Below are 26,582 nucleotides of genomic sequence, written 5' to 3' on the forward strand. Positions count from 1 at the left end.
TCTGTGGGGAAGGGGCAGATTGTCCACTCTATGGCGAGCCTCCAGGCTGACTTGCAACTCCAGTACTGATAAACTATAGAGTTACAGTTGGTCTGTGGGGAAACTGAAAGTTACTATTCCTGGAGAATGTTTTCCTTTCATCACCTCCACAGAATTTGTAGAATCTGGTTGGCTAGGGAGTATCATTTAGACACCAAGAGAAGAGGCCTTTCCATTCTAAGCAGGTAAAGTCCTCAGCCATCCTGCATTGGGATGTTTACCAAGCTTCTCTCTGCTACTTTCTGTGGGAAATAGAAAGGAAGAGGCTTTTCCAGAAATCATGGCTCTGGAGCATGTTTGCAGAAAATTGTAAGGAGAAGATGTTAGCTAAACTTTTCAGGAAATTCCGTTTCTGAGGAAAAGGAATTGCGTATGTCTAATAAGAAAGGAGGGACCTTTGTTTGTAGCAGTGAAATTTGAGCCAAAGAATTCCCCTAGTGTGACCTTCCTGGGAATGGTAAGGGGAAAAAAAACAACCTACTCAATCTGGTGGTTAACAAGAGGGTTTCCTTGTTTTGAAATTGGCTTAAGGTCTTGTCAAGCATTGAGATCATTGTGAGTCTTAACTCCACCTCTCTTTTGCACCCCTGTTCCCCCAACAGCAGTCGTGTTTGACTCCTGCCTCTGCCTCGAGTGCTGGGGTTCCAGGCTTCTGTGCCTTGGTTTATGGGGTGCTAGGGAGTAGGACAGGACTTTGTGCATGCTGCACAGGTAGTCCACCTACTGAGCTACTTTACCTTTAATACAGTTCCTCATGCTGTGATGTCCCCAACCCTAAAATTGTTTTGTTGCTACTTCCTAACTATGATTGTTACTGTTGTGAATCATAATGTAAATATATGCTATATGGCCCTTGTGAAAGGGTCCTTTGACCCCCCACAAAGGAGTTGCAACCCACAGGTTAAGAACTACTGTCCTAACACAAGCTGAGCAGAGCTTAGGGTCCGTGATCCTGGCAGCTTCTCTGGCAGAGTTGGATAGGCTCCTAGTAAACCAGAGCAAGAAGCTCGTTAGTCACAGTCCTTTGATTCCTGCCCCCTCGGGTAAGCAAGTTTAGGCAGCCTCTTATGTGCACAGATGAAAACCCTTGGATGCTGGATCAGGCACGGTGCTAAAAGACTGCTAATTTGCACAGATACTTCTTCACTTCTCTCATGGTAGTACAAAGGCATTATCAGCCCATCCAAGGTGTGCCAGTTAGTACACCTGCCTGTGAATGAGTCACTACTGAATAAGGCAAATGAAATCAGAAGTATCTACCTGCCTTAAGAGAGGAGGGAAATCAAACCAGGGAAAACCTGTGTGTTGATGGAGGTGTAGACATCCCTTTTAAAGCAGTCAGCAGGAGATATGTACTCCGCCCTCATGCCTCTTCCCTCACCTAATGATAAGTGAACCTTGGCCTATTTTGAGTTTTTTGTTTTTTTGTTTTTGTTTTTATTTTTTTCAGCAAACCTACTCCAATGGCAGCTGGGGTCTAAGTAGAAAATACCCCAAATTGGCTTTTTCATCTTTGGCTTGTTAACATTTTAAACTGGGTTGTTTTTTATTGTGGGGAGCAGTCTTGTTCATTGGAGAGTGTTGCGCAGCATCATGGACCTGTGTGTACTAACAAGAGTAACTTCCCAGTTGTAAGAACCAGTGTCTCCTGATATTCCCAAAGGCCCCCTGGAAGGCAGAGATGCCCTCTCTGTAGAACTTCTTCTCTGGGGAACATTGCTGCATTTGGGATAGGTGATAGCTGTTTGAGTTAAATGTTGTATTACAAGCAGTGTTCTGCTAATCTGATTATGACTGTGTGTATTAACAGCCCTGCCTCTAACAGGCCTAAGTGAGCCTGTCTTCAGACCAGCTCTAGAGCCTTTGTTTTTCTGGTGATAATCTATATCTGGGCGAAGAGTGTCCTGGACACTTTCCCTGGCATGAGAGACTTATCTACAAACAGTTGTCGATGCAGGGGTTTAACTGAGGCATTTCCAAAGAGAAGAGGAACTTCCTATGTGGAAATACTTCAGGAAGCTTCCTTGTTCTGTGCCTTTAAGGGGTGATTACAGAATGTCAGTTGTTCTCTGGAGCCAACCCAAAATTTGACTGCTGGTATTTGTAACCCTTATGTGTCTACCCTCCACTGCCTCACCCCCTAGAATTCCAATGCACTGTGATAATCCTCTCCATCCCCACTACCAACTGACTGGGAGGAGGCAAAGAAACTTTTTGCATTATGTCAAACTTTTTCTAGTTCTCTTCTTGTTTTTTTTTTTTTGTTTGTTTTTCGAGACAGGGTTTCTCTGTATAGCCCTGGCTGTCCTGGAACTCACTCTGTAGACCAGGCTGGCCTCGAACTCAGAAATCCGCCTGCCTCTGCCTCCCAAGTGCTGGGATTAAAGGCGTGCGCCACCACGCCCGGCTTCTAGTTCTCTTCTTAAAGTATTGACCCTAGGCAAAGAATATAGACAACTAAGGAATACTGAGAGAAAGAGAAATAGTCTTCCCTAATTGGTGATCCAATACTTAATGGTTAGCCCTTAAACACATATACAAGTAACATTATAATGACTAAGCAGGTTGTATTTATATATTTAAGAATGAATGTGTATATGTGTTTCTCTCTGTGTGTATGTCTGTGTGAGTGTGTGTGCACACACATATACAAGTAACAACTATTAACAATAAAGAGGCCATGAATTTGAAAGATCAAGGCTATGGTGGGAGGGGTTGGAGATAGGAAATGTTCTAATTATATTATAATCTTAAAAAATAAAGTCTAGGGGCTGGTGAGATGGCTCAGTGGGTAAGAGCACCCGACTGCTCTTCCGAAGGTCCAGAGTTCAAATCCCAGCAACCACATGGTGGCTCACAACCATCGGCAACGAGATCTGGCGCCACTCTTCTGGAGTGTCTGAAGACAGCTACAGTGTACTTACATATAATAAATAAAATCTTAAAAAAATAAATAAAAATAAAGTCTAGGGCTGGAGAGATGGCTCAGCGGTTAAGAAAACTGACAGTTCTTCCAGAGGTCCTGAGTTCAATTCCCAGCAACCACATGGTGGCTCACAACCATCTGTAATGGGGATCCGATGCCCTTTTCTGGTGTGTCCGAAGACAGCTACAGTGTACTCACTTACATGAAATAAATAAATCTTAAAAGAAAAAAAAGTCTAAAAAAAAATCACTTAAAAAGTATTGCCACCAAAAAAAAAAAAAAAAAAGCTGGGCGTGGTGGCGCACACCTTTAATCCCAGCACTTGGGAGGCAGAGGCTGGTGGATTTCTGAGTTTGAGGCCAGCCTGGTCTACAAAGTGAGTTCCAGGATAGCTAGGGCTATACAGAGAAACCCTGTCTCGAACCCCCCCCCAAAAAAAAAGTGTTGCCACTTAATATTTTAAGTGTAAGCATCCTTGACACAACCTGAGGCTTCTACCCATTGCATTGTCCTTAGAAGCCTGCTGCCTCAGGAAGTGCTGACTGGAATGTCATCAAGAAATGCTAATAGATCTCACTTTTGATAGCAAAAATATTTTTAAGCAACAAATATATCATCAGCCGAAGAAAAGGACTGAGCACTTTGATTGGAGCTTATTCTTTACATATAATATCAGCACCTAGCATTCTCAACGACAAGTCATCATACTGTTTTATATAAAAAGAAAGAAAAATCTATTTCCATTAAAAAAAATCAGAATGCAGCCTATGCAAAAAAAATGTGTTTATTGTTAAATAAGTTTTATGAAGTGAACATGGATTATGGAGATCATCACAGACTTACAGAACTAGACAGTTTATTGTTCTGTGTTGAAATGAGTACAAGTTCTCTCAGACCTAGCCTGGACCCTTAAAAAATATGCTGGAGCCCAATGCACTGGTGTGTGCCTATATCCTGGCTGCTGAGGAGGCTGAAGCAGGTGGATTCCTTAAAGCCCGGAGTTCAAGGCTAGCTTGGACAACATGGAAGACCTGGGCAATTTGAAGCTAGATGACTATGCATGTTCAGTAAGTCATGAACCTGGGGACATAGAGCGGCTCTGGCCTGGCAGGTGATACAGTTGGCTTCTTTGCCAAGAGAAAAGTTAGTCCCTCAGGCAATCCAGTCAGGGCACTGCCCAGAGGCAGCACTGCGCTAAAGGACTGTCTCCTGCCAAGTGGATATTTTCCAAGTCTCACCTGTCCTAATTGGAAAACCTAGCCATGAGAAGAATGTATTTCCTCTTACCTTCCTTAAGACTTCAACACAATCTCTCCTTCTCAAGGATTCATGGGAAACACTCTAGAGGCCCTCACAAGATCTTCCTGTCACTAGTGTTGTACCTGAACATAAGAATAATGTTACTAGCTGGGCATAGTGTCTCAGACCTTTAGTCCCAGCACTTGGGAGGCAGAAGCAGGTGGATCTCTGCGAGCTTGAGGATAACCTGGTCTACAGAGTGAGTTTTTTAGGACAGCCAGGGTTACATAGAGAAACTCTCTGGGAGGTAGGGGAAGACTTGAGTTTAAAAGAAAAGAAAACAAAACAAACTTTCTCAATGGAGTTGGAGAGAGACTCAGTAGTGAAGAGCTTTCTGTCCTTCAGAGGATATAAGTTCAGTTCTCAGCACCCCCAGTGCTCACTACCACCTGTAATCAACCAATCCAGGAGATAATCTGGCTTCTGAGAGCTCTGTACTCACATGTACAAAACCACATAGGAACATACAGACTTATACACAGAATTTTAAAATATTTAAAAAATAGCTTGCTCAAGCAACATGCAAATAAACTTTTAAGTGGAACTGAAAAGTGAGTTTGGTGTAAAGTTCATACAATGCCCTGGTTCTTACACACAGCACTTTTGCTCCTTGGAGACATTTAGCAGTGTTCAAAGACACTCTTCTTCTTTCTTTTTTCTTTCTTTCCTTGTCTCTTCTTTCTTTTTAAAGATAGGATCTGACTGAGTAGCCCTGTCTAGCCTCAAACCTATGTATACCTATTTCTATACCCTGAATGTTGTCACTGATAGGGGAGCTGCTAATAGTATCTAGTGATTGCTGCTGACTATGATAAAAGTCACAGGAAAGTCCCTTAATGGAAGTTACACAATCCTCTTTTAGAAAGATAGGAATTGGTTTTTTACCTTCCCTCAGATTCCACATTATGTTTGAATTAGCTGATGAGATCATTTGGGGACACTGCGTAGAGCAGCTCATGTGTCTCCTCTCACGTTTTTGAAAAACATAATTAAGAAACAGGGTTGCTTCCTGGAGGACCTCTAAGGTCAGAAACTTTGGGACTTATCTGACTCAGCGTCTAAAGAATTTTCTTGTGCTTCACCAGTCCCTGCCCCACCCTGCCACAAAGTTACTGCTGTGAATGTCAATCAGCTGTGTATCTCAAACTACTTCCTGTAGGGCGTGTTGTGGAATGGCATCAGCCCCTGCACCAGATGGGAGTGCTGGTCTCCGTGTGTCATTTTATCAAACTGGATAGTTGGAACAAAGCATTCTCTGTTGGGAGAATCTGTTAGGAGAAAGGAAGCTGGTGCAGTTGGACAGTCCGTGTGTACACACATGGTTCCCACAGAGAAGGGAGACATAAATTTTTCTGTGGCCTTTTAAAACAAGGGTTCCCAAGGTGGGTTTCCTGAGCATCTGTCTTTACCCTAGTTTTGGCAGTGCTTATTCTCCCAAATCAATGCATGAGCCAGCTGACCCGATGAATAAGTGGTGGCATCCTTCAAAACTGTCCCAGTCTTCAGTCTTTTTCTTCAGTCTTCAACTAAGTACTTGATCTCCACTGTTTTTCTCGTCCTGTTTCTGATGTAGTCCTGCACTCCAATTATTTACCCAAGTCATACCTACTACATCAGAACTATTATATTTCTACTCTTTATTTGAGGGTATAGCTCAAGTCCCATCTAATTGTAAAGTATTCCTGGCCTCTCCAACTTACTCCTCCTGATCATTTAAATCACTTAACTCACTGTAACTCATTTGGTCTTATTCACTAATACCAAATGTGAATACTTTGTGATTATATTATTTTTCCAACAAAACTATTTTTATGACTTTCATTGAAGACAAGTGAATTTTTAACTGATTAGGTGGATGTTCTTTATTTCTCATAAGCCACAGGAGCTCTAGGATTCAAACTGGTGGCAGGCACCTGTAAGCCCTGTACGCAGGATGCTGAGGAAAGAGAACTGTGAATTTGTGGCCAGTGTAGGCTATATATGAGACTATGTCTCAAAACACATACAACCAAAATGCTGTCTACTCTGCAAAACCTGAGTCTTTTAAGTCTTGTAAGACTTGCAGTCTTAGTCTTGCTTCCTTTCTTTTATACTGGTTAGCACATGTTAAGAACTGATGATCTCATTTCAGTACTAACAAAACAACAAAAAGAAGGGGGGAAATGCTATTCCATATACACTTTAAGAAAGCCAGATTCTCAGCCGGGCGTGGTGGCGCACGCCTTTAATCCCAGCACTCGGGAGGCAGAGGCAGGCGGATTTCTGAGTTCGAGGCCAGCCTGGTCTACAAAGTGAGTTCCAGGACAGCCAGAGCTATACAGAGAAACCCTGTCTCGAAAAACAAAAAACAAAAACAAAAAAAAAAAAGCCAGATTCTCAAAGTCTTGTGTAGTTACCATTCACTTTATAGTCATTATCATTTGTATAATTAATTGCCAATTAATGAGAGTCTTCATAGTTCATTTAGTCCTGTATAGTGAGTATGTGTGAGGAGGTTGTATCCACATTCAAGTCAGAAATATGCAACTTTAAATCCTGTTATCATTTACAAGCTGAGTGACGTTGAAGAAAATTACTTTGGCAATAAAATGTAAACAACAAAAGATTCTTTTGAACATCTGATGAGAATTAATGAAATTTTATAGAAAAATTAGACTAATATTAATATCCTTTTTTAAAAGCAGTTTTTCTGGACATGGTAGTACGGGTCTTTAATCTCAGCACTTGGAAGGCAGAGTCAGGTGACTCTCTGTAAGTTTAAGGCCAAGCTTGGTCTACATAGAGAGTTCCAAGACAGCCAGAACTATAGATAGAGATCCTGTCTCAAAAAGAAAGAAGGAAAGAAGGAGAGAGAGAGAGAGAGAGAGAGAGAGAGAGAGAGAGAGAGAGAGAGAGAGAGAAATAAAGAACCTAAAGGGGAAAAAGAGAGAGAGAGAGAGAGAGAGAGAGAGGAATAAAGAACCTAAAGGGGAAAAAAAGTTTATCCAGAAATACATATTAAAATATTGTGAAATCTTTTAGAAAGGGTCTTACTAGGTAACACTGGCTGTCCTGGAACTCACTAAGTAAACCAGGCTGCTTTCAAACCAAGATCTGCCTGTCCTGTCTTTGCCTCATTGGTACTAACTAGGAAGAAATGTGCATACTACCACACCTGCAGCTGCTGCCACCTCCTCCTCAATTTAAATTCAATTTATTTTATGTGGTTATATGTGGATTCAGTGTTCTTGAGGAAGACATCTTGCAGTAGTTAGTTTTCTCCTTCTTCTGTGCAGGTCTTGGGATTCATTTGAACCATCTTCCATCTCCCTCTTCTTTTCTTTTCTTTTTTTTTTTCTTTTTCTTTTCTTTTTTTTAAGATTCTGTATAGCCCTCTTTATCTTGTGAGAACTGGAATTGCAGGTATGAGCCACCATGTCAGGCAGACTATTGTAAATCTTTTTACTAAGAAGTTATTCAGTAGCTGGGGGTTTTGTTTAGTAACCTGCCTAGCATGCATGAAACCTTATGTTCAACCGTAGCACTGCCTAAACTGGGCTTGGTGACACATACTTGAATCTTAACACCTGGGAGGTGGAGGCAAGTTTAGAGGCATCACAGGAAGCTGAGGTCAAGGTGAACCTGGTCTACACTGAATTTAAAGAGCTTTGCTTCTTTGTGTCTAGAAATGGTTGTTTTCTAGATTTGGCATAAAGCCAAGCATTAGATTTTATTAGCTATTTTTTTTTTAAGATTTCTTTGTTCATTGTACAGTATTCTGCCTACATATATGCCTGCACACCAGAAGAGAGCACCAGATCCCATTACAGGTGGCTGTCAGTCACCATGTGGTTGCTGAGAACTGAACTCAGGACCTGGAAAAGCAGTCAGTGCTCTCAATCTCTGAGTCATTCCAGCCATTCCCAGGCTTGAGAGGGAGAGGGAAAAGGAGAGAGAAAGAGAGATTGAAAAGAAAAATTAGTTTATGGTGCTGATGAATGCGCAGGCTTCATGAACAGTTTTTGAGGGGATCATGTATAGGGCTTGTTTGTAGACATAGAGTAGCAATACCTAGGCAGCTTTTAACACACACATACACACACACACTCATTAATTAATTTATTTATGTAGAAGCTCATAGCCAGCAAGTTTTCTAAGCCAGCTAAGTAATTTTGACTTGAGCTTTTGTGCTCTATAAGTCAATATTATTTTCAAATCATTAATCAGAATTGGCCAGAACACATTACCAGCTCAGTGACTTCCCTAGCCACTCAGTTGCTCATCAGATCGGCTTTAATGATCTCAGAGTCCTTGGCCTAATTAACTTTAGCTTTCATCAAACACCACATTATCTTCCTCTGTTCCCATACAGTGAATGGCAACTACTAAGTCAGCATCTTTAAGAGAGACAAGTCTTAATAGTAATCAGCCTTTAATTAAAACATCAAAGTGTAAAAGGAAAACTCGCCAGCTTTGTTTTAGAGACAATCAGCTTTTAAAAAGATATAATTCAACTCTCTGCAGTCTCAATGTAGACTGAGATTTTTTTCAAAAAATCTTTATGGTTTCAGTAAGTAAAAGTTTCTAATCTGGTCTAATATGTGCATATATGATCCAAAGGAAGAAGGTATGAATTTATGGAACTAAAGGAAGGTTGATCCTACTTGAATTCACGTGTCATTCAAGCAAACCATCTAAGATCTGTCATTTTACAGTAAATTCCCAAAAGATGAGATATTTTTAGTTCCTGCCTTGCTTTTCTTCCTTTCTTCCTTCTCTCTTTCTCTCTTTCCTTCTTTCCTTCTTTCTTCCTTTCTTTCTTTCTTTCCAAAGAGAGGGGATGCAGGAAAGGAGAGGCAGGCTGGTACTTGTAGAGGTCAGATAACCTGTGAGAGTTGGTTCTTTCCTTCCACTGTTTGGGTACCAGAAATCATCAAGTCATCGTTCTTGGTGACAAGTACCTTTATCCACTGAGCCATCTGGCAGGCCCTTTGATCTAGTTCTTGAACCTCAAACCTGAACTCTGTATTTGTTCATTTGAGATCAGTGATGAGGATTACTTGAGTAGGGACTAGGGATGGAACTCAGTGGTAGCACACATACAAGTGTACACACGGTCCTATGTATGATTCCCCACAGACACCAACAAAATCAAAGTAATGCTTTATGAAAATCTCGGTATTGTTCTACTTGATTTTCTCATATTTGAGACAGTGACAGTGTACTTACATATATAAAATTTTATATATATATATATTGCTGTGGAGCCAAAAGAAGAGAATCTTGAAGGATGGCAGATCTTTCCACACATCCATTACCTAACTTAGCACCCATCACTGCTGAAGCTGTTTCCCCAGAAGTATCCAGTGACTTCCTACTTGACTAATCTCGTGACGTTGTCCAATTCATTGTCTTATTTCTTACAAATTTGATTTTAGGGTCTGAAGAGATGGCTTAGTCAGTAAATAACCTACCATACAAGCATAAGAACCTGAGTTCAGATCCCAAAAACTCACATAAAAGAAGTCAGACCCAGTAGCATGCACCTCTAACCCCAGAGATGGTGCAGGTGAAGGGCAGTTAGAGTCAAGTAGGTCCCTAGAGCTCCTTGGCCTGCCAGACTACTATAGTGCAGAAACTCCAGGCTTAGTGAGAAACCCTGTCTTTAAAAATAAGATAGAATGAAATCGAGAAAGACAAAGGTACTGACCTCTGGCTTCTGGGCGCCTGTGTGTGTGGGGGGGGGGCGGGGGGGTCCTCTTGCCTCACCCTTCCAGGTTCTAAGATTTCAGGTGTCTGCTCCCATGCCTGACACCTGCTTACTTGCTGGCATTGTGCTCTCCCCGTCTCTCCTGAGATGATCCGCTTCTGTCTGGGCTTGCCTTCTTACCTCCTATATGTGGCTTTCGAAGTTCTGTTGTCTGTTCTCTCTCCATTCAGCCGTGCTGAGATAACCAGCTGTCCCCACACTGTTCCATGGTGAAGGGCTTCTATATCTCTACCCCAAAGTGGAATCTCTTGTGTGAGGGGCTGTTCTAGACAGCCCCACAAGAGTTGTCTTTGAATGCTCTAAATGGAATGAATCAAATATCCCCCTACTGTTTTGTAAGTTCTACCCTGCCCTTGGTAACCCCAGAGTAAGAGTATAGCATTACCTTTATTTTCTCTCTAGCCTCTACTTTCTACCCAATTAGCGAGTCCAAATCGACTCTCCAGTTTTTTCACCATCCTTTACCTCATTTGTCCTAGTTTGTACTAATTTTGTTTCTTTTCTTTGACCAGTATATTTACTACTTCTAGGTTCAAAAGTTAAGGATTTAGAGTTTCAAGTGACACAAAAGAGGTAAATGTCAGCAGAGTGAGCACTGGGGCCTCCACACAATTTCTAATAACTTACTGTCTGCCTCCTCCTCCTCCTCCTCCTCCTTCTTCTTCTTCTTTTTCTTCTCTCTCTCTCTCTCTCTCTCTTTCTCTCTCCCTCTCTCCCCCTTCCTCCCTCCCTCCCCCCTCTTTCTTTCCTTCTACAAGGTCTTATTCTGTAGCCCAGCCCAGTTTCAAATTATCTTAATCCTCCTATCTCAACTTCTTTTTTTTTTTTTTTTTTTGGTTTTTTCAAGACAGGGTTTCTCTGTGTAGCCCTGGCTGTCCTGGAACTCACTCTGTAGACCAGGCTGGCCTCGAACTCAGAAATTCACCTGCCTGCCTCTGCCTCCCAAGGGCTGGGATCAAAGGCGTGGGCCACCACGCCCTGCCCCTGTCTCAACTTCTTGAATGTTAGCATTGCAGCCATGAGCCACCCTACCTGACTTACAGCTAATTAAATCTTGTACTAACACTTTTCTAAATAAACTGCATGTCCTTGGCTTGGGCTTCTTAACATTCTAATATTTTTTTTCCTTCCACAAAACCTTTGTTTAAATCATGTTGAATTAAAATTTGCTTCTTTGGGAACATTTTTGCTGGACATGTTAGAGCTTACTGTAATCCCAGCACTTAAAAGATGAGGCAGGAAGATTGTCAATACATAGAAGCAGCCTAGGGTTAACATAGCAAACACTTATCTCAAGAACAAAATGTCCTGTCGCTAGCACCTCACTTGCAATAACTTGTTTTTACCATTCTGTGTCTCTAAATCCCAATTTCATGAGCTGGGAATGTAGCTCAGTTGGTAGAATGCTTGTATTGCATACACCAGGTAAAGTGATAGTTAAGCCCACACTTTCAAGAAGTGAAAGTAAGAGGAACAGAAATTGAAGGTCATCCTTAGCTATGTAGCTAGTGAAGTAGTGAAGCTTGGGCTACATGGGATCCTGCCTAGAAATAAATGAATCAATCAGTCAATCAATCAATCAATCAATAAAATCCTAATGAACATATGCCCCCCTCCATGAAGCCTTCTCTGCTTTCTCTTACCTTTTGTCGTAGTAACTAATCATTAATCTAAACAAGGAATCAAACACTGTCTTTTGGAAAGTCTACAAGCAGCAAAGGGCTTTCAGTGGTTATGAGAGTCCCTCTCTAACGTGGGGAAAGTTTTCCTTTGACTTCAGCAATACACAAGAACGCAAATACCTTCAAAACCTTTTGTTTCCCATTAAGACAAATTTTGTACTGTACTCTGCTGGTCTGTGTGCCACTCTGTAGCTATCTTTATAGTAACAAAACCACAAAGCATCATGGTTACTGATGCCCAACAGGCACAGACTTCATACTGTGGAGTTTCCACTTGCCTCTGAATTAGAATTGTGAAGTCTAGATATGCTAAGATGAAAGGCATTTCGTAGATTTGAAATTCACAAGATCCAACCAGTCCCCTGTATCTACTTCTTTTCAGTGAGTCCTCTGAGAAAGAGAGAGCAAGCACCTGTCAGGTGGATGAAAAGGCACTTTACTCACTGAATTGTGGTAAAGCGAGGTGGGGTGGGATGTCTCTAGATTGTCCTAGGCTGGCAGTTCAATTCTTGGGCAGACAAAAGCAGTGCTATATCCAAAACTTGAAAGGGGCTGGTATGAACATGTGAGAGGACTCCACCCAGCTCACTTTAACTAGGAAGACAGCAGGAAGGAGCTAGACAGGTCAACAATGCTTTCTTCTAGGTTCACTGAAGAAAAATCTGACACTAAATTCTGTTCTTAGGAATTTCAAAATGTGTAGGGAATTCTTTGAGCTCTATAATCAACTAACTGAAAGCTAATTTGAAATGTAGCTTGAACACATCCATTTTGTGGTTTCAGGGTGGAGACGGCATCAGAAGAGGTTCTCTGAGGCTCCCTGTGTTTCTCACTTAAAAAGTTTAGGGGGGCATGTGAGATGTACAGATGCTTTTTTTGTTATAGTTATCAGGGCAGCAAGAGAAAACCAAATCAGGTTTTTACATCAGTCACTGAGATGGCTACTGGCAGAATTCCAAAACTAAAACTAAAGAGAAACTCATGGACAGACATAAAGAAAAGAGACCCTGTGCTTTCTCTCCTTGCTTAGATTCAACACACACACCAATGATAAAAATGAATAAAACTTCTGGGTGGTGGTGGCGCACACCTTTAATCCCAGCACTTGGAAGGCAGGGGCAGAGGCAGGCGAATTTCTGAGTTCAAGGCCATCCTGGTCTACAGAGTGAGTTCCAGGACAGCCAGGACTACACAGAGAAACCCTGTCTCGCAAAACCAAAAAAAAAAAAAAAAAAAAAAGAATTCTGTAGTTAAAAGAAATCTGTAGTGAGAATTATGATTCCTTTAAGAAACACAGAAATAGTATGAGAATAGGTTTTCATTTAAATCCCAGGTGTGGGGTATGGGCTGCTTTAGACTGTCCCCAGCAGCTGACTATAATTTGTCTTGTGCTCAGGAAGAGGTGTGGTTTTGCCATCTGCAGATAGTTTCCGTGATGATGTGACATTTGGAATTCTGGGATCTTTTCAGAGGGTATAAGAAGGCTAGGATCCCAAAGGCGAGGTTGGTTGTTGTTAGCTGTTTGGGAGGGTTGGTTGCTATTTGATAGTAGTTGTAGTTAAAGAAGAAACAAAAAGAAAGAAGTTAAATTCAGGGACCTCTTTCTTTCCTTCCTAGTGTTAGGGGTTGAGAGGGTGGAATAAGGGTGGAGATGGGTGAAAGAAAGAAGAGCCCACAAACTAGTCAAAAACTGTTTACAGAAATCCCTTAGGGCTAGAGATGTAGTTCAGTTGGTAGAATACTTGCCTTCCATACAGGAAACCCTGAGTTTGGCTCTCAGCTCTGCCTAAATACATATAATCTCAGCACTCAGGAAAATTGGAAATGTAAGGTAATTCTCAACTATATAGGGGATTTAAAGTCAATCTACTTGTCTATATGGAGGGAGGAAGAGAAGGAAGAAAATAGGGAGGGAGTTTGAGGCCAGCCTGGTCTACAGAGTGAGTTCCAGGACAGCCAGGGCTACACAGAGAAACCCTGTCTTGAAACCCCCCCTCCCCCCAAAAAAGAATAAAACTAGGAGGCTTCCTGCTTTTTTGTTTTTGTTTTTGAAAGGATAGGTAGATTATATGAGTCTGGTGTTTTTGAAAGGATAGGTAGATTATATGAGTCTGGTGTGTGTGTGTGTGTGTGTGTGTGTGTGTGTGTGTGTGTGTGTGTGATTCTGTCTGTCTGGGATGAGGAGGTCCTCACTGTAGGCCAGGATGGCCTCAAACTCGTAGAGATTTCTGCTTCTTGCCTGAAAGAACTGAGGCCATCATGCCCTGTGGAATCTTTTCTGTTTAAACGTTTAGGAAGTTTCTACGTAGTGTTTTAGTACTTTAATTAAACAGAGTGTGACTAAAAGTGGTGAGTAGCTTGAGTCTCAACCTCCGTTGTTAGACTGTTCCATTTATTTACCTGACATTGATGAGAAGAGTAAACAAGGTGGATATGTGTGGGGAGGGGTTAATTAGGAAAAGACTGACCTGATTGGCACCTGACTTGGTGAGGGAACAGGAAAAGAATTTTTGTCTGTGAAGGTTGTGATTCCATATCATGACCATTCTTTATAATAGAATAACCACCCACCCTTAACTCTAGAGCCAGAATTCCTCAGATTCTTCTAACCAGAGGGGCCCTGGTGTGCTAAAGAGTCTGTTATGATATCTGAACACGTGGTGAATGTATTTGGCGGGGAAGACTTGCAAGTGAAATTAATCCTGTCCTCTATGGGGTTTTCCAATTGCATTGAATAATTACAACAAACTTAAAACCTGAAGTCCATGAATTGTGAAGTATCCAGTCTGTAAGTTGATTTGTTCTTAGGATCACAGTGTGTCAGGGGTTGAAGGGACTTTAAAGCACGCACCGAATAAACTTCAAGATTTCTTAATCTGTTTCCTGAGATTGCTATGCCATGTGGCTGCTTGAATTTCTGTTCACATTCCTTTGGGATCAGGAAAAGTCACCCTTTTAGGGAACACCTTATTCTTTGAATAGCAGTGAGAAAACTGATGGTTTGAAATCTGCCCTTGGATCTTGGTGTGCCAGTTTAAGGAGACATTCAGCACAAATTTCCTTCCTCCCACGTCCCAGCTCCTCAGATACTTAATGTTGATCATATCCCCTGAAACTTGCTCTCCATCAAGTATTCTTCATTCTTTTCACTCTGCGTTCATAGAAGAGTGTTCTAGTGTCTTGCACTATTGCACCAGGAGGCCACAGGATTCTAGATAGCTTTCTGAAGTTTTAACTTTAAAGAATAGGGTATCTAGAATAAGATGATACAATGTACAATGTTTAAGTATTCTCTTCTGTTTACAGATGGAAAGTCTTTGTATTTGAGTGGGTAGAATTGATCAGCTTCTTTAGGAGTGAGAAATGAAGTATAAAACATTTTGTCAAGCAAAGTTGTCTTTTACTTGACTAATCTGATCGTGGGCTTCAGCCTGTACCTCATTTTTGCCAAGGAGTTTCTGGCTCCTCAAGTAAATTTAAGGCTTAGCTCCAAGCTTCACTGCCAGATCTCCACACAGCAGTGAGTGGTTTTATTTACTGTTTGTGTGAAGAGTAGAAATAACTTTCTCATACGTTTTATCATCTATATTAACTACTTGGGCCAACACGACTTTGTACATTTTGACTGACCTTTTTCATCCTCATGAAATCCGAGGGACCATCATAAAGGTATCAAGTATTACACTTCAAAGAGATGCAAGCTGCCTCTGGAAGGCAGTCTTCCGGGTTGCTTTGTACTTTTCTTAACAATTACAGGGTCTCTAGATAGCTTTCCTAAAATCCAGAACCTAGTTTGCAGGGTTGTGTAACACATTTCTCTAATATTTTCTTTCTTGAGACTTGAAATATGAACTCATGCTTTTCATCTAGCCCCTCAGAGGCTCAGATTTCCTTGGACGTGCACAGCGGTTATAACCAATCCAGGTGTTGGGCATGGGCTGTTCCTGCTAGAGTCTCCACTGCCCTGCAACCCGCACCCCATTTTCCGGTCATTAAGACTGCTGAAGTCTGAGCAGAGAAATCCAGGTGGCGAAATGGGCCAAGATCTGACATACTTGAGAAGGGAAACTGTGCCTAGAGTTTATCCAATAACTTGGTTCCTGAGTCTAACTTAATTCCTTGGCATGCCAAGAAAAGACTGTGTTTAAGGCTAGCCTGTTCTTTGGTCAGCGCCAGAGGTGACATTGGAAAAATACAGGGATAGACGTTGGCGGCAAAGCTGGATCCTAGGATAGTGCAGACCGCCCACCCCAGCCCGTACGTCTCTACCGGCAGATGGGGGCCCCCGAGTGGCCCTAGCCACAACCGGCTGGTAGTGGGGGCGGCGGGGGCGCCCCTTCTGGGTTCGTCCTTGGGCTGGGCTCCCATCCCGCCGGTTGGAAAGAAGCGGGGGCGGAGGGGCCGGGCCGGCGTTGTGAGGGCGGGGCTTTCCTTTGTCAGGGGATTTGCCCGGCGTGACCAGGACTGCCCCACTCTTCTCACCCTCGCGGGCGGGGACACTATTACTCCCGTGGGTGTGGAGGGAGTGAGCTAGAGGGGGTGCGGGATGAGCTGGAGTCCCTCGCCCCAACCCCGGGAAGCCCCTCCCTCGCCGCCTTGGCCTCCAATCCTTGCCTCCGCCCCCTCCCCTCCCGGCGGGGCTCCCTGTAGGCCCCGCCCCCGTCCTCCTCCCTAGCAGTCGGCGCCGCGCGCTCCCGGGCTTCCAAGGGGGCTGCCCGGGCGGGGCAGCGGCTGTGGCGGGGCTAGAAGGGGGAGGAGATCCGCCCGCCACCCGAGCACTTCCAGCCAGCGGCGTGTGAGCGGGCCGCGCGGCGTGAGAGAGGCGGGCTCGCCCCCCTCGTGCGGCCGGAGCGGAGCCTTTTGTTCCCGGCCAGAAGTTTGCATGCCGGGACCGTGACAGCTGCGGGCGGGGAGGACGGCTGCAGGGCCGGCGGCGTGGTGGAGAAAAGAGGCGAATGCTTGTCATGCAGCCCACGACGCGGCGGCTGGGGGCCGGGGACCTGCAGTGGCCGGGGAGGCGGCGCCCACAGGACACGGGACTTTCTGCTGCCGGAGGAACAAACTAACTTCCTGAGCACTAGACCCAAGGCCGGCCGCCGGGAGCCACCTGCAAGGTTGCGGTGAGGCGACCCTGGCCCTCCGGGGCGCGAGGCATGGCGAGGGTTTGCGGGCGGTGCTAAGTGAGTCCAGACTGCCTCTTGGCCGCTGCCGCAGCCTGCCCGCCTTCTGAAAGGCCCAGCGTGGGCCTCCACTCGCCTTGTTTTACGGCCACGATACAGTGTTGGCTTGGAAGCCACAACAATGCCATGATGTTTTGGAGACAGGAAGCCCCAAGCTGGCCCCGAATGAAGGACTTCCTGTGTTTAAAGTTGCAGGAATATCCGCTGACCAGCCCTGTTCAAATGCAAACACCCCAACTAGAGAGGACGAATGGCTAATTCAGACCAGCTGGACTCTTCAGGGCTGAACACGGGATAAAATGAAAGGAATTCTTAGGAGCTTGGACCATACTTGAAGGCTAGAGAGGGTGTGCCATTGTTATAAAGGACATAGTTGGTATACATTTTCTGCTTCCAACTCAGCTTCGGTGCGAATCGAGTGAAACTAGATATTGAATAAGACTTGTCAATATCAAATGATTTTTTGCTGACTGAATTTGAAAGGGCTTTAGAAAAGTAAAACCCAGAAGCCATACAAGTATTTGTTTTATGCTTATTGATGAAATAATATCATTTATCTTTCTGGAGTTATGAGGCTGCTAGCCTGTGAGGAGAAACCTGTTTGTCTTATTAGAGTTTCTCCCAAAATGGTTTCAAATTGGAAACTTCCAGGTCTTTCTGGAAGGCAGATGCAATTGGTGGTTTGGAGTATAAACATGTAAGAGGACTTACAATTCATGTAGAATGTATTTTGAGAGAACCCGTGGGGGGGAAAAAAACTTTTGAAAGATTGATGGTTCATCTTTATTGAAAAAGTATGGGTAAGCCACTTAGCAGGCCAGACTGTTTAAGGCGGAACCCTACCTGCCTGGGTAAAGGGGAAGATGAGGATGGCTATATAGAAGATTGCTATGTTCCACAGCGGTCTATATACGATACAATGAGGATAAATGAACAGATTGACCAGGGGTCAAAACTTAATCAGACGTCAAAAAGCACCATGGAGAAGATGGAAGGAAGTACCATATCCAGCAATGGTACATTAGGAGCATCATCTAATGTTTTTGAATCTAGAGTGCCAGAAGGCAAGAAGCTGGATGAGAGGATTATATTTGATGCATTAAAGCTAAGCAGTGATGTGCAGAAGTCAGCACCTGTGCCACCCAGACGTCGGCCAAATGCAGAACGCAAAGATAATGTTAACAGGAGATCGTGGAAGTCCTTCATGCCACCCAACTTCCCAGAATTTGCAGAAAGGATGGAGGCTTCTCTCAGTGAAGTATCAGAAGCTGGTGCTTCAAATCCTTCCTTGCAAGACAAAAAAGAATCCAGTTCTGCATTGACAGAAAGTTCTGGTCACTTTGACCACAGGGAACCTCAGTCTGAGTCCGTTACTTTGGAACACATGTCCAAATCTGTAGATATTCCAGAAGTGCAAAATGTAAAAAATTTGAGAGACTGCCAGGACTTCAAATTCCAACAGCACAGTGAGAGCTCTCCCCATGAATTCCAGCCTCTGGGCTCAGAAGCTGCAGCAGCAAGTGGTAACACAGATGAAATGCAGGAGCACAGATTCTCAAGTGCAACCTGGCCCAGAGCCATGAAAAGTTCCTCCAAGGGAGGCTTCAGTGAGAAGCAGTACCCCCTTGGGGACACTGCCTGCGCTGTGGAACTACCACCTCTCTCTCCTTGCTTGAGTGAAGAGCTGTTGGATCCAGAATTACATATGCTTATAACACCTAGCTTGAGAGAAAAAACAGAGTCTGAGTTAAAATTTGAGGAGGATGAGCGATGGATCATGATGGAGGCAGAGGAGGAGTGGGAGGAAGAGAAATTGTCAGAGAAAAGAAAGAGTCTTGTTACAAATGAAGAGACTAGTTTGGCAGATCCTCTTGAAGAAAGTGACCAAGCAAACTCAGTACCAACAGTAAAGGATGGGTCAGATTGTGTGGCTGTCTCTGGAACTTCTGACCACCTAGCTCTTCATCATATGTGCTGCTCTGTTGACCTGCAGCCAACTAGGGATCAGCTTGCTTCTGTCCCCAGGGGTTCTTCCCCTGACTGCACCTGTGTGCCTGCAGGTGACACTGTTATCAGTGAGGTGAAAAACAGACCTGATCAGGGGCTAGAGGGTCTGACTTCAGAGCTCCAGTGCCCTGTTGAAGCAGAGCAGCTCTCTGACACAGATTCTGTGCAAATGTTTCTTGAACTTGAGAAGGAATGTTTATGTGAAGAAGGAATAACTTCTTCAGCTGAGCTGCTGAGTCAGGCCTCTTCTGAAGGGCTGGCCCCAACCCAGGATGCAGAAGATTCACTTTTAATTAGTCATTTTCCAGGAGCTGCCTTAGAACAGGAACGGCATGTGGGTTTTCTAAGTGTGAGGATAAAGGACCCTGACACTGGATTAGATGGTGAATATTGCAATTCCCTGGATTCTTCTCAGGTGCCTAAAGCTGTTGAACTTAGTGCTCAGCCTGATAGTGGAAGGGATACCTCCACTATTAGCAAGGAGTGTGAAAAAGTGCCTTTTAGCCCCAAGATTGGTGGAGAATTTAAGCTTCTGGCTGATCTGGAGCCACATAGCAAGCTGGACACAGGAGGATTGCTGAACTCTAATCTCAGAGCCTCTTGTGAAGAAAACCTGCCAGTCTTTATTGCCTCTGAGCTAGCCAAAGAAAATGGCAATTTGTCCCAGGTAGACTGCAGTCAGACTGAGGGGAATGTAGAGGAGTATATGGAAAGGATCCCTCTCAGTTTTGCTTTTAACTATGAACAAGATGTTACCTCAGGACCTGAAGTAGAGGTGTTCTCATCTGATTCAAATTTATTAACCGATGAGATTCATTCAGAAAGTGGAAAAGAAGCTCTAATTAGTCAAGAAGATAACAATCTGGCATCTTTGGGAAATGCAGACCTTTGTGAATTGTCCATGGAGAAAGTTTGTGATAAGGATGGAGAAACAAAAGAGCCAGGTTGTCAAGGGAAGCTTTTAGGGAATGGAACTCCAGCACAGTTTCCTACAGACTTCCAGAGGAGGTCTTCTGAGTCAGAGGTTCTTAGTCTGCACCTACTGGCTGGGGAACTGAGACTCAATAAAGCTGGAGCAGAAACCATGAGTGATGGAGAACCTCAGCTGGGTATGGCTTTATCACAGGAAGGGGAGATAGAAATGAGAGATTTAGATTCAACCCTTAACATCTTTCCGGAGGAACAAATCACCAAAGCCAGTAACACTGTACCAGGTTTAGAAGAATGGATATCCAGCCAACAGAGGCCTGTCCCAGCTGCTGTAGTACCCGTGGTAGAAAATGCCCTGGATGCTGTAGCACCAATGCCAGGAGAGGATATCCCTGCTGTAGCATTGACTGCCTTGGAGGGGCCTGCTGCCAATGCCTCTGCCTCAGACGGAACTGCTGTAGCTACTCCAATAGTGCCCATCCCAGAGGAAGATATCCCAGTAGCTTCAGTGGTTATCTTAGTGGAGGATGTTATGACTGCTGCAATATCAGCCCCAGAACAAGCTGCATCCTCATCTGGTACAGTGCCTCCAGTGGAGACTGTTACAGTGCCCATCATAGACGAGGATGTTACCTCAGAGGAGCCTGACACTCAAGCAGCTGAAATGTTCCTCCCAGAGGAACCTGCCATACCAACTCCTGCAGGGCCCACCTCAGAGGAGCCAGATACTCTGACAGTTCCAGTATCTACTGCAGAGGAGCCTAGCATGCCTCCTCCTGCAGGGCCTATACCAGAGGAGTCTGCTGCCCCAACTCTCAAAGAACCTACCCTAGAGAAGCCTGATACTCAAGTGGTTAGTAGTTCCATCCCAGAATGGTCTGCCACTCCAGCTACTGCAGTGCCTGCTAAGGAAATTTTCTCTCCTGATGGACCCTTCCTGGAAGGAACTACCCACACTGATTCAGTGCCCATTTCAGAAGAAACTCCTGTTCTTGAGAATGCTTCCTCTCCTGGAATGGGGATCAAGGAATGCCTTGATTCTTCAGCATTTGGAATAAAAGAGGTGCCTGGCACAATGATACATGGGAAAGTGCCTCTGGCTGCAAATGATGGATTAAATTCACATGAGGTAATTGTTGATCATTTCATTGGCAGGAAAGGCCTAGAGCATAAAGTGAGAATTGCAAGTTCTCTCACTTGGTGTTAACGAGTGGTGGCATAGGCCCTCCTCTCTTTTGCTAATACTGTGCCCCTGGGCTTGTTATTTCTAGATTTTCTATTGTATGTAGAGGGGAAAGTGTCTTTAATTTTCTCTGTAAAATTTTATTCATTTTTTACTTACATATGTCAGAAGCCAAAGTAACATATTTGTAAATAGATACTGGCTTAAATTTTTAAAAACCTTATTATCAGGAAAGTGTTATTCCTCTTTTGAAAACGAAAAGAAAAGAAAAAATATAGTAAGCCTGTTTTCTAAAATCTAGAGAGTTCATGTTTTTAGTGGTATGCAGTTAGGTAGAGTTACTCTGAGTTTTGAGTGAGACCTGAGTACTTCAAACCACTCTGGGAAGATTAGGTGTCTGGAGTCTTCTCTCTCAGATACCTCACTGGGTAAGGCAGAGCCCTGAGAGGATTGTAAGGATAAAATGGCAGTGTGTTTATGGTATCACAAACACGAGATTTCAGCCACTGACCATCTCCCTTCATCCTGTAAATAGATTTGCAGATATCACAGAAGTATCGTAGACGAAAACAATGTAAACACACAAATGTGGGGGTAGGGTTGTTGGCTTGTTTTTTTGTTTGTTTTTTTTGTTTTGTTTTTGTTTTTTTCAAGACTGGGGTTCACTGTGTTGCTCTGGCTGTCTGGCACTTAACTCTGTAGGCCAGGCTGGCCTGAAACTCACAGAGATCTCCCTGCTTCTACCTCCTGAGGGCTAGGACTAAAGGCATTTGCAGCCACTGCCATCACCACCTGGCAGAAGAAAGTGTGTTTCTTAAAGCCGTAGGCATACTCAGGGAAAACTCAGGATGCAATTATAGTCATCTTGCAAAATTGCTTTTATGTTCTTAAGTCACTTTTCTTTTCTAGACTTTTGTTTCTGAATCTATAAAATGAGAGCATGTACAATGATATCCTCTTGGGTCTTTTAGCTTGGAGGTATTTGTTTTGTTTTGCTACAAAGTCTTTCTGTAAGGTCCAGGCTAACTCTCAAGCCTCTGCCACCTGAGTGCTGAGATTACAGGCCTGACTAATTACACTCAGCTCTCTAAAATCCTTAGACAACAGAATGTGGAAGTGAAAAATTGAAGCAGCGTTCCACTTCCTAGAGTCCATCTGCTTTAAGTAGTTGAGTGAGGAGGTTGTTTGGGTTTTCCCGTTCCCCAGATCCCAGAACAGTTCTTCCTCACAGTAGCCACTATTAATGGACTAGTGAAGATCAATTTTCTATAATATCAGTGGGAACTACCTAAGGTGGGTCCTCTCATCTACCTCATTGTAGAACCTTCCATAGCAACCTTAACCTCTTAGAATACCAATTAGACATGCAATAAATCATTTTGATTGTGTCCCTTGAGCTGCCAGCTTTGCTGCAAACCCTCCTGCTTAGCTGAGTGTTGGTAGTTCCCTCTTGGGCTCAACAGTTTTCTTGTTATGTAGCTTCCTGCCAAGTTAAAATTTGTTACCTGTCAAGTTGGTAGATCTTGATTTTGGGTTTTATGGAATGTGGGATTGATTGCAGTCACCCCTCAAGTTAGAACAGTAGGCCAGTGACAGAACAATTCCTTGTGCATGCATTCTTGAAATATGAAATACTTCTGGTATACAGCTGACAGCAGCAGTCAGTAAAAACGATTAAATGTAAAAAAGAACCAATCTGGTCTGCATATATAGAGGAATTTAGAAGAATCCTCAATACTGGTCTCTCTCTAGGATATGTAATCCTCCAAGGATCCCTCCAGGTATAGGAGATCCTTATTTTATGAAGTACTGTCTAGTAAAATGCCAGGAGAAGGAAATGGTGCCACCCCACCTTCGAAAAGTTGTCATTCTTTGAAGTGGGATTATTTTAGGTGTAGTCCTGATTGGCCTGGAACTCTCTATGTAGACCAGGCTAGTCACAGAGATTTCCCTGCCTCTGGCTTTGGGATTAAAGTTCTGGGATTAGGGGCTGGAGAGATGGCTCAGTGGTTAAGAGCACCGACTGCTCTTTTGGAGGTCCTGAGTTCAAATCCCAGCAACCACATGGTGATTCACAACCATCCGTAATGAGATCTGACACCCTCTTCTGGTGCGTCTGAAGATAGCTACAGTGTACTTAGATATAATTATAATAATAATAATAATGAATAAATCTTTTTAAAAAAAGTTCTGGGATTAAAGGTATGCACCATCCACACCCTGCTATTTTGGAAATACTTATTGAACCCAGGAGTAGTAATGAATATCTACAATCTGTGTGCTTGGGTCACTAGGGTGAGCTGGGGGATACTTGAGGGCAGCCTGGCTATATAAAATGGGCAGCCTAAGCTATATGTGAGGATGGGAAGGGGAGAGGGAGAGACACACTACTGAAATAATTATTAGTTGGATTTTTAAAAGAAGTTTTTCAGAGGTGGACATGTGTCTGATTGGTAGAGTACGTGCCTGGTATGCACAAAGTCCAGGGTCCCTTTGTAGCACTGCAGGAAAAGGAAAAGTGTTTTTTCCAAGGTTGTATAAATTCCAGTTTTTATATATTAGAGAGTATTTTTGGCATATTAAGGTCTTGAGACAAGGTCCTATTCTGACTGGCCTAGAATTCACTAAGTCCAGGCTGGCCTCAGACTTATAGCAGTCCTCCTGCATCAGCTTCCTGAGAGCTGACACCGTAGGTGTGAATCACCATACCTGGCTTTTAGGGGGGTTTTAGAGGCAAAGGAACTTATTGTTTCTTTTCTTTTTTTTTTTTTTTTTAAGATTTATTTATTAATTATATGTAAGTACACTGTAGCTGTCTTCAGACACTCCAGAAGAGGGCGCCAGATCTCGTTACGGATGGTTGTGAGCCACCATGTGGTTGCTGGGATTTGAACTCTGGACCTTCGGAAGAGCAGTCGGGTGCTCTTACCCACTGAGCCATCTCACCAGCCCGGAACTTATTGTTTCTATGCAGAGATATTTTGGACTCGACAAATGATCATAACCTGGAATTTGATTTAGAGTAAAATGCTTCAGAGCTTATGTGCTATGTATGTACAAAATGCACATTTATATACCTGGCTAAAAATATACAATTTCTGTTCTTTCTTAAAATATAAACTTCATAATAGGTACTAGCAAGAGCTTGGTTAGAAGAAGCTAAATGTCAGTTTATTTGTTGTTTCTGTATTGTGATCTCAGGCTACTGAGAGCAGTCCCCAGTTACTTAAACCCCTGCCTATAAGTTCCCTCAATCTTATTTACAGTCAAAAGTTCAGAGGAAGAGGAGGTAGCCTTTTATACAAAGTAAAGTTTCCGTAAAATTAAAATTTGCCAAGGAACTCTTTTTAAGCAAGAATTGGGGAGCATCTCAACAATTGAGTGTTTGAGTGTCCAGCTGATAGGCAGATCTGTCATGAGTTTGTTTGCTTTCCCCTAAGCAATTTCTATACAAGGAGTCATTCATTCAAGAAATAAATAATTACTGAGTATCAACTTTGTGCCAGATCCTAGCCTCTTTCAGTGAATAGAACTGGCATGGTGCCTGCCCTTGTGGGCCTTACAGTAGCATGTGGGAGGCAGACATAAAGCGCAAAAATGGCTCTTGTAAATATAGCATTATAAACTGACAAAGTAGGTTTGGAGACAGTTGAATAGAGGCAAGGAATACTTTGCAAATAGAATTAAGGCCTGTTGATGGCCTTTGTGGTGAAGGTGTGTCATAGATCCAGGATGACGTGGATTCTGGTTTATACAGTTAAGTACAAACTGGACAGCAGTAAATTACTGATTTCAAGAACAGATGTTAGAATTTGATTTAGGGAGAAATAAATTTGAAGGAATAAGAAAGTGAGGTACTGTTTCTTTGGAACCATTTGGTTCAAGGTAAGTGGTTGGTGTGGAGATAGTAAGAAAGCAGTTGGATGTATGGATTTGAAACTTAGAAGAGAAAATTAAGTCATAAACATTTATCAGAGTTACTAATTGAAGTGGTAGATTAAATTGCCCAGGAAGGACATTAAAAGAAAGGAGATCACTAGCCATGGTGATATACACCTACTAAGGTAAGAGGTTCATGAGTTCCAGGCTAGCCTAAGCTATGTAGTAAATCTTGTCTTAAATAAGCAAAGAAAAAAAAAAATTTTAAGGATGCCTTAGGACTAACATTCTCTATCTGGAGGTTAAAAAAAAAAAAAAAAGAGGAGAAAGAGAACAAGCCATCAGAAAAGATCAGCCAGGATTGAAATGGAAAACACACTACCACCAAAAAGTAACCACAGCCATTACCAGTAACCACAGACACACAAATAAAAACAAATCTTTAAAAGATAGCTTGGATGTATTTGATTTGATTGAGTTCCTTCCCCTTTGTCCTTCCATTTCTAATCCCTACCACCATCAATCTTTTATTCGTCCCCATCCTCACACCTCCTAGTTTTTCTTCAAATGGATGTCTCTAGTTTCAGAATAGAGCTCTGTGGTACTCGTGGGGTTTTCCTGTATTTTGTTGAAGCTGAATTCTTTATATGTTGCTTAACAAAATACAGTACGATCAAGTTGTAATATAAAGTGGCCTTTTTGAGTTTTTGCTGGGCCTTGCCTTCTCTATGGACTGACTTATCCATCCACAGGCATTCCTTTGAATTTAGATTCCTAACCATAGTGTGATCTGTGATCTGTTAAAGAATGAAATTAGTTTTACTTCAGCATTCAATTCTCTTTTAAGTTTATTTTGTCCTCTTTTATTTTTTGTTATCCTCTGACTTCAATAGACTCACCTCTCTTACTGAAACTGAAAAACCTTTATATAGAAGAAAGGGGGGTGGGGTAGAGCCAAGCTGGTAAAAAATGTGGCTAATTTTATGTTCTAGTAATTGAGACAAACCAATTCTTAAGTAAAAATGTTTGTATAATTCTTCCCCTTAAGATTATTCATTGGGCAAATGTGTGTGAAAACTAAAGTTTTGGCATTTCTTTGTTTTGTTTTTTGTTTTTGAGGTAAGGTCTCATATACTCCAGAGAGGCCTCAGATTTAAATGTGGCTGATGATGATCATAAACCTCCCTCCACCTGAGTGCTGGGATCATGTAGGCTTTGTGGCTTGTACCAGTTTTCCAAAGTATCTTTTTTGTTTTGTTTTGTTTTAACTTTTGAATTTAGAAATGTCTATATTGCACTATAGTAGATAAAAGTAAACATTGCTTACAACACTTAATTCCATTTTTAATTTTTAAATTTTTTTGTTTGTTTCATTATGGACATGATCCATGGTCTCATGTTTTTAAAGTATTTTATATACCTATGCCTTACTTGGTACACGTGTCAGAGATGTTGGCGCACTTCCTCTTGTGGAGGGGGGAGTACTATTTCAAGATGATTGGCTGTATGTGGTCTGTGGCCCTGAAACAGAATGAAGTTAAATGGCCTCAGGGGTATTAAGCTATGAGCTTTGCATTTTTTCACACTGCTGATTTGTTTTGACTGATTGAGTTACCCATCCTAGGCAGGAAAGTGTGCTGCCTGTTGTCAGTGGTCAAATGGCTATTCTCCATGGTATTTTTCCAAGAACTTAAGTACTTGTAATTTG

The 26,582-nt window shown here is 42.8% G+C and overlaps 1 protein-coding gene across 21 annotated transcripts in view; it reads left to right on the forward strand.

Annotated features, from left to right (window-relative positions):
• Window positions 1-26,582, forward strand: part of Macf1 (microtubule actin crosslinking factor 1) — a 341,227-nt gene that overhangs the window by 260,925 nt on the left and 53,720 nt on the right. For 2 of the 21 annotated variants that reach the window (XM_085838984.1, XM_085838985.1), the window contains exon 1: window positions 16,462-20,941. The exons of 17 other annotated variants lie outside the window; for them this stretch is intronic. In XM_085838984.1, coding sequence (XP_085695110.1) covers window positions 17,672-20,941 — 3,270 coding nt within the window. In that variant the 5' untranslated portion in view covers window positions 16,462-17,671. Of the gene's footprint in view, window positions 1-16,461; window positions 20,942-26,582 lie in introns of those variants that run through there. 2 more of the 21 variants (XM_085838986.1, XM_085838993.1) reach the window with 2 other exon arrangements.

The sequence above is a fragment of the Mus caroli genome, unplaced genomic scaffold, assembly GCF_978045245.1.
Source record: "Mus caroli unplaced genomic scaffold, Mus_caroli_1 scaffold_6, whole genome shotgun sequence".
Taxonomy (NCBI): Eukaryota; Metazoa; Chordata; class Mammalia; order Rodentia; family Muridae; genus Mus; species Mus caroli.